Raw genomic sequence first — 12,668 nt, 5'->3', positions numbered from 1 at the left:
TATGAATTTTGCCAAATTTTAGAGCCTAGCTACCTCTGCCCCTGTAAGGGATATGGAGTTAATTTATGAATAGAGAAGACCTAGCTAAAAAGAGATGAATTATATTGAGATGAAAATTGATAAAGAAATGGACCTACAACCTAACTCAACCTCAAAATCTAGCTCATGAGAGGAGAATGTCCAAGATCCTCGACTTTGAGACCATGGACCATTACACGCTTAGAACTGGACATTTGGAGCATGAACAATATAAGACGAAGGGTTGGGGGGTGGCGGGGGGCCAACATCGGAAAAATGAATGAGCTTGACTCTGATACGATGATAAATAAATGAACCCATCGATTTGGAACTCCAACATAAATTGACAAACATGGCATCTATATCAACTTGAGCACTTGGCTAGTTTGTTTGTTTTTCTTCTTCTCTGATCTTTTTTGTTTTCTTGTTTAAATTTCGCATGGTGGGCTTTATTTTATTTATTTATTAGTACTTGTCATCATTATACAATAGAATTGCTACATATTCAGGTCAGTAATACTTTGATTTCTTTTTTGTCATATACTTTTATTTCATCCCAATAAATTATAATCTATCAAATTTAATTTATAACCCATTTTCTTTTTAGCTTCATCCAGCATTACGACAAAAAGGACAGCAGATCAATATTGTTTGTTTGGTTGTTCATTTTTAAATAACAAATACAACTTTAATGTGTGCTTATATGTTTGTGTCCATTATATGTATACCTTCAATAAGGAAATTATGACAGATTTGTTGTCAATCATTTTAAATTACAATTGTTTTTGTGTATGTTTAAAAGGAGTTCAATCGAATCTTATTTGTTGTAATCATTTTAAATTACAATTATATGACTCAAATAATTGTTTTAGATGTGCAAGTTCTAAATGAAACATTGACATTTTTGTAGTTTTGTTTTATCAAAACTATGGGCTTTCCATTATGTAAAAAGAAAGAAAATTTTTTGTTATAATAGGTGTTTTTTAAAAGAGAAAATTAACTTCAAAAAATATTGTCACATCAACTAAGTAATCGAGAATAACACTTGACCGTTGTCAATGACTTCATGTGTGAAATGACAAGAATATAATGATAGTTACGTGTCAAACTAAAAAAAATGATTTTCACCCATAATTTTTACTAATTAAGTGAACCAGATGAGAAATCAACTTTATATAATGCGCACATCAAGTAAATTCGATCATTTTGAAATACAATATAAAGATTGATAAAAATAAAATCTATATTCTCCTCTCTCCCAAAAATATTAACAATATTCCTCCAATAATGGAGTAAAAAGGAACATCAAGAGAGAAAAAGAAACATAATTTTTTTTAAAATAAAATTCAAATGTCACTAGTGAATTTATCCAACTTGTACCCCATTATGATCTTTGGCATCAGCAAATCCACTCAAAGGGACACAAAGCCGTACAGATGAAAGTGCCTTATCAAAATATTTGGCCTTAGTGCCCAAATACTCACTCCATGTCACTGCCCTATACAAGGGTGGGTGCCTATGGTCCAGCAATTTCGACAGGGGTGAGACTCTCACCCCTGTCGGTGGACCATATAAATAGGCTACAGAAAGTCGATGTTGTGTCCGGTTCACAACCGCCCGATGTAAAACACTCGGGTATGACCCGTTTGAGAGTATGTGTAATAAGTCACCTACATTAACTACTAATGCCCCGGGTATTGGAGGGACAGTGACCCACCCATTTACTTCTTGGTAAACTTGTAAACCACTTGTGTTGTTTTGGTGAAGGATTGTTAATATGGTAGAATCCGTATGTGCTGCAAGACCCATGGCCCGACCCGGATCCGGACATGCCGGGTATGAATTTAGTTGTAAGGCAGCACATCCTTCTTTGGTTTCACCTTTTGGGCCTACGGCCCATTTTACATCATCTTTTGTTATTCCTAATGACCCAAGTATAAGCCACATTAATCTTCCTGCTAGCTTTTCCATTTCCTTTTCATATTCTTCTATTACTTCACTGAAAAAAAGGCAAAAAAAATTGTAGATATTAAATATGAACAACATCAAATGAATTACTTACTACTAGAAAACAAGGAAATAGAGACAGACAAATTCGTAGATAAACAACAAAAATCTCATGTTAATCTCATTTAGCTATTGAGATTAGCGACAAATTTTAAGAAAACTTAATTAACTAGTGTTTTAGCAATATGCTCCCTCCGTTCCTTTGTAGTAGTTATAGTTTCTTTCTTAATGAATTTTGACTGACATTTTAAGATGTATATTTTATCATATTAATATGGAAAAAGTTGCAATTTATAATACTTTCTGTATAGTTTTTGAAAATCTAAAATTTTATTTTAAAATATCAAATTAATGTAACCTGATTTAGCTTTGAAAATTTGTCAAATCGACTCTCAAAAAATGCAACATGACAACTAAAAAGGAACGAAAGAAGTATTAGCTAAGATACCAGATAAAATTCATAGCTAATTTCATATGTTCGTGACTATTAAGTAAGTAATACTACTCTTATTTACTACAGTAGAAACTATTTGAGAAATTTATTTAATTTATATACTAGAAATAGATATAAAAACAAAGTACAATAAAATAAATAATTAGATTCGATTTAGAGATTGGTAGATCTGTGAAGTCTTCCCTCTTATCTTGTCCGTGGGACCTTATATGTCTTTATCGTTAAATTTTTCTTCTTCCATTAATAAAGTATAAAAGTTACATCACTAGGTTTTACCTACGGCTTCCCCTACACTATGCACAAAAAGATAAAAGAATAAAAAGTTGTGTACTTGTGAATATGAAAGAAAGACTTTATTTTCATTCTCCATATATGCGTGCATGAGAAATGTGAGGGATAATAAAAAAGTTTGGCAGAGTATAGTGCTTCCAAATTGAACTTTATTTTATTTTTTTGTATGTAGGTGACGGACAACAATAATCGGCCTTCTTAATCATGGTGGTTGACTAGTTGACGAGTTTTCTCCTGACCACTAGGTCAAGATTCAAGGCTGGTAAATAGAAGAAAATCAATGATATAGGTATTTTAAAATACCTTTTTTTTAAGTGAGAAACAATTTCTATAATTAAATAGCATATATTTATCGTTCATCTTGTTTAATGTTGTAACTTATAATACTTTTATTATAATTTTTTTCTATAAATATCTAAATAGTAATCTTAAAATATTGAATTAATCTAATTTAATTTTGCCTTAAAAAGTTAGTTAAACTGACTCTCGAGAAGTAAAACACGACAATAAATATAGGACAGAGGAAGTATTATCAAGAAAGGAATCTTATCCGTACGAGCTATTTATCGATAGATTAATAATGAATTTTATAAATGATTCATTTTCCTTTTTAAATTCACAACGTCTGAATCCTGAATTTGCCTGATAATAAGTACTACTATACTCTAATACTTACCAGAATTTCTTGTAATCTTTAGGCCAAAGTTGTCTAGCATGTTCAATTGGGGAGCCAACAATGGTGAACCCTTCAGACCACATGAGCTTTGAGAAAAAAGACGAAATTCGAGCCACGCCATAGCCAGTGACACCATCAGGAGAGCGAGCAGCCTTCAATTTTTGTTGCATAGGAAGTGAAAAAAGGGTTTTCCCGGCCACATCAATATCTTGTAGTAACCTCTCTGATATACTATGGTTTATAATTTGAAATGCACCCCATTTCTTGCATGCATGACCTATATGATCAAGAATATTATTATTATTGTTGTTGTTGTTATCGAGGTCGATAACCGGAATAGACTCGAAATTACATGAATTTTCTTGAGTATAATGATCATTTGATGATGTCCATGCATGGGATTCTGGTAATTCTTTAATTGAATTCAAGTCAAAGTGTTTTTGAGAGTGATGAGGTCTAAAAGAATGTGAGATTCTTGAAGGCATAGTGTAGTAGTACGTAATGAAAATTTTATTTTAAAAGAAATGTAGATTACTTTATGAGCTATAGTAGATAGAAGAACAAAGGGGGAAAATGGAATGTTTTGAAAGAGGTGATGTAGGGGGAGGTATATATAGAGGTGATTGATTGGAATGAAAAAGAAATATTAATAATAATGTAATTTTGAGTGCTATTTGAAAAATATTGGTGTTGATAGATATATGGAAGGCGACAAGAAACTAAAGATAAATTGCTATTGGATGATAGAAACAACAAACAAGTTGAAAGACAATCGTGTCCTCTACGAAAATAATGTACTTAGATAAAGGATTGTATTATAGAGTTATACACTATTATATCAGTGTAAATAATTTTTTACGCCGTCAAGTCCTGGGACGAAGTTAGATAGGATTGATCAGGGGGTTTATTTGAACTTCCAAATTTTATTGTTTATATATAATTGGATTTATTTTAATGTATATATACTAGATATTAAATCCCTTCAACTAGTGAAAATCCTAGTTTCGTCACTGATCAAGTCATTCAAATAACATATATACAAGTAAGTCTCTCCTCAAAATGTAAATTTTAAAAAACTATAATACTATAAAAGTTATTTATACTGACAATATATACTAATTATATATTAGATGACATCTCAAATTCATACACTATTGGTGTGAATAATATTTCACACCATCAAGTCCAAGGGTGAAGCTAAGTAGGGCAAATCAGGGGGTTCATTCGAACTTTTCTTCAGCAAAAAATTACATTGTTTATACAATGACTAAAATTGATTTTTACCATCGGCTTCTTCGCATTTGTTTATTTTTTCATCTTTTGAATCACATAAGTGAAAATCTTAATTTTTCTAGTGATCAAATCCTCAAAAATATATTTATTACTATAAAAACTATTTATAATGATGATATATATACTATGACATCTAAAATTTCATGTACATAATTACTATTGTGTTGAAATGATCCAAGAAGCTAGTATGGGAGGGGTAATTCCATATAGGTGAGGGCCTATGTATCCCTTCATTTCATGTGGGTTTGTCTTGTCCTCACGTAGAAAAACATCTATATCATTGCGTCTTTAATATCCCTCTATTTGCTACAAGACACTATATTTCTCTCCCCACCGGCCATCAACTTTGCCCTATACATCCAAAAACCCCAAACACAACTCCTATATTTGCTAGCCCAAATGGCTACAATGCCTCTTCCACTTTACCTTTTTGTAATATATCTCTAGAATCTCTAGCCGGGGATTAGCTTGAGGTGTTAAATCAACGAGTTAAATTGAATTTGAGTGGCAGAATGATCCATTCAAAAGTTACTTAGGTTGAAATGAGCTAAAGTACTGACCATAACCTAATTCATTTCAATTATTTTATTTATTCTTTTATAATTTTTTTAGTACCTAATAAACTAGTTTTTCTTTATCACGACTTCATGTAATAGATCAAATATATATTAAAAAAAATTGATAAGATTTTTATTGATTAATTTAGGTGACATATTAATGTAACAAATGTTTTTTTTATGTATTGAAATAAGTCGGACTGAAATGATCTGATCTAAATTTGAACGAATTATATTTTTATGGATTAATTTTACCACCTCTACTTTATTTGTGATCATGGGGGCTACCTAGGGGATCATACTAACCTTTTTTTTTTGTCAAAATTGCATCCTTTTAAGTTTTATAGCATATTGTTTATTATAGTGTACTTTATATTTTGAATTTTTTTAAGTGAAAAATTCTAACTTCACTATTGTATATTTGTTTATGAGCGGTGACGGAACTACATTCATGTAATTACAATAATAGTTCAATTTGATTTGTTTTGCTGAAAATGTTGTCAACTCATGGGGAGGAACAGGTGCAAAACAACACTCTCCAACATGCTATCACAATTTAGTTTATAAGTAACACTATCTTATAACAATACCAAATATTCAAAAAAACGTATGAAAAATTGTGATAAGACTCATTCGATTCTCAAAATCCAAACACTGCTACATAGTTGAGATGAAGGAATTTTTTTATTTATTTGTGTATATAGTGAATCCACTGAGATCAGAGAAGCCTTTAGCATTGTAATAAAATTGATTAGGTTCAAGAAATGTTTTTTATCGTAAATTAAATTAAAATCTACATGTAACTCCTTTTTTAATGTTGTTTTCTTATTAAAATTTCTGACTCATTCACTAAGACTCAATAACTTGTTCGGGGCTGCGATAGTGGCATGATTGGAGCAAAAATAATTACGTAAGAAAATACTCCTTTGAGAAAAATTAGTAAGGGTATTATCGTCCTCAAAAAATGAATATTTGGTCATTTTCCCATTTTATGCTTTCTTTTTCTGTCCCTTGCATATTTGGTCATTTTCTGTGTTTTAACTTTTAATAAACAGTAAAGTTATTTTTGGTATTTTGCGATTACATTTTATGTCTTTTTGTTCCGTCTATTAAAGGGTAGCTAAATATACACATCATATATTATAGCATATTGATTGTCTTTAAGCAATCAACTAATTTGTCTTTGTTAATGTATTGGTGTGATTAATGACTATTTGTCTCACATTTACGTGTACTAATTAACTTCAGCCAAATGTCCTTTTAGAATGATTAAAGATTTAACTTATACATTAGTGTAAGATTTGAAGAAGCATGCATGTCTTATATTAATTATTCAATAATGATGATTATTTACATATACAATTTCTATTAATTTGTGATTAAACAAAGCTAATTGTCATATTAAATAATTTGCATTGATATAATTAAGCTTCTGCTTTTTGTTCGTTGCACTTAATTATGTGGTCACATACACCATAAAGATAACAAATTAAAGGCTCTCATGAGTGTTAACATATTACAAATATTTATTATTTCTATATTATTATATTATATATGAGGCATAAAGAAAATGACCATATATGTTAGTAGCATATGCACTTCACGTGACACAAGCGTGCAAGGTTCAACTTTTTTCTCTTTTGTATTTTTGTTGTCATTTAAATAATTTAGGCTTTCTTTCGCGCTAGTTTATATTCCTTCAGTTTAATTTTACTAGACTCATATTACAAAGTAAATATTTCACTTTACATATTCATTTAAGCAAATCATGAGATCGTTCTATTACATTTTCTCTATGTTATCTTAGTTTTAAATAATTATATAATGTAAGTATTAATTAGTTAAATTTAGAATTCTAAAATATTATTAATAAAGTTAATTTAATAAAATATACTTCTAGTTAAATACTAAATAATATAAAGCAAATGGAGTAATGTGTTCCTAGAGACATGTGGTCCAATTTTGTACCATAATATAAATTTGCGATGAATAAAAATTAGATATTCAACGTCGAATAAAACTATTTGAAAAAAGTGCCGCTCTCATATTGCATGTACGAGTCGTTGCTTTTATTATTTTTTTTGGGACGCTTCTAGGTTGCCGGCAGAAACAACTTTTGGAGTTTGTTCTATTTTGTAATGATTTAATTTGAATATTCAATTAATTTAATATGTTACTGTCAAGAAAATGAAGTATATTATTATATTATTAACTTTAAATTTAAGATGAGATCATTACATATAATTGTGTGTGTGGTGTTTGTTAATCACTATTTAATGTTGGGTGTCGGTAATCCCTGGATTTATATTTGGTGGCCGTCAACATTTTAATTAGCAAATTCCATTGCTCATTTTTCTTTCCTTTTTAGATACTTCCAAACTCTGGCCGACTTTTCGGCATTTTTATCATTTTTGTTGTTTCGTTCGCTTTTACTTATTTATTATATTAAAAAATAAAAATAAATATTTTTATTTGTAATTTTTAATATATTAAAATGTAGCTTTTTCATGTTTTATTATTAATTATTTATTTCATTAATCATTTTTTAAAATATAATACTCCATTATTAATATAGATATTATGATAAAGTACTCATATTAATTATTATTTTTTAAAGAACGTGCAAACTAAAAAAATACTAAGTAATTACTAGTATTCATTTCCTTTTTAATTTATATGCTAGCGGGATGCCGGTCATATATGGGATAATAATATACAAAAAAAGAAGTTTATAAGCTTGAATATTATTCGTTGTAAATATAATTTTTTTATTAAAAATAAAATAGTAAGTAAATATTTTTTTTGCAAATATAATGATGTGTTATATTTTCTACAAGAACTAATACTGAAAAAAAAAATGGACCATTGAAATAGAAATAAGACAACCTTTCTCGTAAGTCATTTCCCGTCTTTCAAGCTAGTCGACAATATATTTAAGCAATTGGTGAGTGGTGACATACGTGTCTACATGTTTTATTCTCACTCCTTTTTTATTTGTATTTTTTCCACAGATAATTATCCATTCTCCCTCCACGACACATAAACACTAACACGTCAAAAATGATATAATAGGTAAATAAATTCAAATTTAACTTTAGCTAGTAAATAAACACTTCAATTTTAAGAGTGCATCATCACATTTTAATTTGATTTTAACTGTCAATAATTCAACTTATTTTAGCTATGACACATGGACACGTGACGTTGATATGACACATAAATTGTGGAGATGTCTAGATGTTCATTTTGTAAGTTAAGTTGGAGTGTTTGTTAGAAGAAAAAACAACATATAAAATTAAAATTTTGAGGCGTGAAAGATCACTATCTTTCAAGAGTTATAGCCTATATATTTTTTAAGGAATGACAATGAATTCTCTTTCAAGATACAACAAAATCTGAAATATATATGCAATTTAATATGATACTTCTGGGAATACTTCATATTTATAGAATCTGATAAGGAGACTTTTCATAAAGAGTAACTCTTTTTCTGAACAAACTCAACCTTTAGTTGCTTCCTTTTTGAACAGACATAACTTTTTAGTTAATTAAAGTTAAATATTAAATAAATAAATTGTTCAAAACAAATCTTTAAATTAAGTAAAGATCTAACTCGGTCCAAGCCCAAGTTCAAGTTCAAGTCATTGAGATATAATTACATATATATAAGTAAATTTTACTCAATTAAATAGACTTAATCGGTTAGGTCTTAAATGACCTTAAGGGTGGCCTCTCCCCAACTATGTGAGAACATCCCACTATATTACAACCATCTCAATAGTGCAATTGAAATCGTGAAAGACGAGTTAAAGTGTATAAATATGTATATGCATATTCAAAGTTGAGGTGTTTATTTGCTAGACGATGAGGTCAAATTTAAATGTGTTCATAGATTATGCCTATCAAAATTGTGCACTAAGGCTGAAATTAAAAGGATTCCACAATCCAAACTCAAGGAAAATCAAGGACAAACATTTATTTTTCTTTTATGATAATATTTATCTAATGAAACAATCATAAAGATAAGAAGAAATAGCCAAATTTACTTTTTGCAATGTATACATATTATGGTCTAATCTTACTTATAATTGTTCAAGATAGATATTTCAATTCTATATTACACGACATCTCGATAAAATGAACATCACATGACATGACACTTTACCGTCCTAGCTATCTCTCTCCTCCGCCCCTTGTTTGACACGTATCTCCTCAAATCCTACTAGTACTAGGTGGTAAAACAGTAAAAGTGAAAGGCAAATAGTAAAGATGAGTTGAGTGATTGATGACTCCAATTTCCAGAATTGGAGAAGCCTAGTTAGAGGATAGAAATTTCTCCAATATATATGCAATGACTACCTACCTGAAATATATGACCCCCCCCCCCCCCACCCCCACTCCCTATAGCTAAGAAAACATAATTTTGTAGCTTGTTGACCTTATCATGTGAGTGGTCAATTTTTGGTAACCTTTATTAAAAATCAATTATATACATCTAAATATGGCAATTTGGGGGCCTTATAGTTGATTCTACCATGTGTACTCAAGTAGTTGTTTTTTTTTAATTGGCTTGTGGTGCTTACAACCATGATATTTTATTTTATTTTTCCCTTTGTTCTTCAATCGATATTTTGTTCTAATTATTCATTTCCCTTTATTCTAATTGGAGTTATAATTTATAAAGCAACAAATTAATTATACATGATTGACACATTTTAAGAGCAGTAAAACAAATATCGGAGTTTTAATTTCTCTTTAGTCCAATGAATTACTCATCATAGACATTCATGAAATTTCGTAGTGCTTTACAAGACGAGTTATATTTGAATTAGGATTCTCGAAGGCTAACTTGTCCTGAACCTTAGTTCATATATGTATAAAGGGTAATATATTTCTTTGAAGAGACATCTGGAATTTTCTGTAAATTAATGGCATATTCACAAAGAGATCAAAATATGTCAAGACTCTTCTTGATAATCAAATACTTCAACAAGATTCACAATTTTTTGATAATAAAATACTTCAAGAAGGTTCACAAATTATTTCATGGAGATCAAGTCAAAATCATCTTAGTTTGAGAAATACGCCTCCAATCACACAAAAATCCAAATCACCCTAGTTTGAGAAATACACCGCTAACGGTTCCGAATCATGAAGAAAACGAGAAATCCTAAAGAAGATCAGAATAATCAAGGAAGGAACGGGATTGTAATCATATTGTTTTATCAATAATATTCTTGTTTTTTCAGATTTTATTTATAGTTAATTTATTTTTCATATATTTAAAATTTGTTACAAACGAAGGTACGCCGTAGTCTTTTTAACTTACCATTTGCATGTCTTAGAGGTACTAGTGCACTTGGTTATTATATTAACAAGTGGTCACATAATTGATCCACATACAAAAAAAGTTTTTGAAACTGAAAACAATGCAACACAAACGACTTGCATACTACAATCTGTCCAATTTTAACTTTTAATTTGAGACTTGACCTTATGGATCTCTAGTGGAATTATTTACTATTAATTCAGAAAAGGATAAGTTTTTCTAGTAAAGCGGCAGATCAGATCACTTCAATTGGTTACAAGTTGCAAAAATATGACTGCACACAAATTGTATTTGAATTTCGGCCAATCTCGAATAAATTGTGATATGCCGAATAAGGATTTGAGATTTAAGACAGTGATAATGCTTGCGCGATTTCCAACGCAAAAATTTAAACTATTCTAAATAAAATAATACGTAGATTTCTTTATAACTTATTCATGTATTAGAAGTAATGCGGATTTTTTTAATTGTCAATCAAACATGATATTAATTTTATACCTGAATCTATTTCCTATCTACCTTTTAAACGTCATATAAGTTATACTAAAATGAATATATGGGTAACTTGTTTCTTATTCTGCTAACAAATAACCCTTAAATATAGTAAATACACTTATACATTTTTCTTTTCTCTATGGGGAATTCAGAATCTGATTGTTTGTACTGGAAATACTTGTTTTTGTATTTACATTTCATGTCAATATTTGTGACTGCAAAATACTAACAAATCACCAGAATTGGTCAAAAAGATTTGTGTAAAATGTTCACTTATGTGATTTTCCTATAAAATTGGTCCAAATCACCTTCAAATGTGATGTACAATCTTTTAAAATGAGACACCATAAATTACCGGTCTCTAAAGGCCTTCCTCAAAGACTTCTCGAATGACTGGCCTCAGTTATGTATTGGGTTTTCTCTTCTTAGAATACACCCCAATTTCTAGATCCAATAGTATGGGCTCCTCTAGGGGCCCAATAGGCCCAATTAAATCAGTACCCTTCCCTAATAGGCTTGAATGATTTAATGAGACGAGAATCTATGTTAATTAACTATAATTAGATGTTAAAAGACTATGTACAATATTTATTGATTTGATACATATAAAAAATAGCTGACATGCTAATTTTTACCCATAAATACAAATCAAAATATTTGATAAGAGAACAATTTGATACACTAAGCTTCCTCTATACGCAAATTTTGAGAAATGATGTATCAAAATATCTAACATAAGAAAAGAATGTTTTTTCTTTCAAGAATATATAAAAAGATTCGTTTGAGTTAGTTGGAAGATAATGTTATTTTTATCTGGAAATAAGGAAGGATTAGTTTGAGATCCAACTAGAATCTCTTTTATGGATTGAAATCTAGTATTAAGGAATGTCAACTTGAGAATTTTCTTTAAAAAATTTATAATAGGTCTTTAAGATTGTGAATTTGGTAAACTATACTTTAAAAGAGGCTTTGGAAAAAACTACATAACTACAATAACATAATCTAGCGATACTTTTGATTAGAGCCGTCAAAATGGGCTTAGCCCATAGGGCCGATCCAATCCAACTCGTTATTGGGGTAGGGTTGGGATAAGATTTTTCAAGCTTATTTAAAACTAGGGCTTATAAGTCCGGCTCATATAAGCCCTTTGGCCCTTGAGGCTTGATCAGGGTCGGGCCAAGGTCGACTCATGGGCCAAAACATTTTATTTAAGGGTAACTTATCATAATCTCACTAGTATATAATCTAATTGCTTACATACACACTATGTTGTAATATTATGAATCTTACTAGATTTTGGTACGTCCAGATACATATATTTCAAAATATATGGCCCAAAATTAGGTTAATCTATTATAGATACACTTTATCCAAGTAGATTTGCATGTATCTAGAATGCATAGACAAATCTTGCACCCTCACCTCCCTCCAATCTTATTTGTCACTCTCGTAACTGGTATGCGAGATACATGCTAATTACACTAGACTTTTTGCTAGTGTTATCAAAACAACGCCATTGTTTTTCATAGTTGATTTGAAAATCTTCTC

The 12,668-nt window shown here is 29.8% G+C and overlaps 1 protein-coding gene across 1 annotated transcript; it reads right to left on the bottom strand.

Annotated features, from left to right (window-relative positions):
* Positions 1 to 1,320: 1,320 nt before the first annotated feature.
* LOC125832331 (gibberellin 3-beta-dioxygenase 1-like) lies at positions 1,321 to 3,992 on the bottom strand. The gene is made up of 2 exons (XM_049511475.1): positions 3,447 to 3,992; positions 1,321 to 2,017 (listed from the first exon to the last, which is right to left on the bottom strand). The coding sequence occupies exons 1-2, from the start codon at positions 3,929 to 3,931 to the stop codon at positions 1,384 to 1,386; spliced, it is 1,119 nt and encodes a 372-aa protein (XP_049367432.1). The 5' UTR covers positions 3,932 to 3,992; the 3' UTR covers positions 1,321 to 1,383.
* Positions 3,993 to 12,668: the final 8,676 nt, after the last annotated feature.

This window comes from Solanum verrucosum, unplaced genomic scaffold (genome assembly GCF_900185275.1).
Source record: "Solanum verrucosum unplaced genomic scaffold, falcon-dt-bn FXZP01000102.1, whole genome shotgun sequence".
NCBI classification, from domain to species: Eukaryota; Viridiplantae; Streptophyta; class Magnoliopsida; order Solanales; family Solanaceae; genus Solanum; species Solanum verrucosum.
This window is presented reverse-complemented; position numbering and strand designations above follow the sequence as displayed.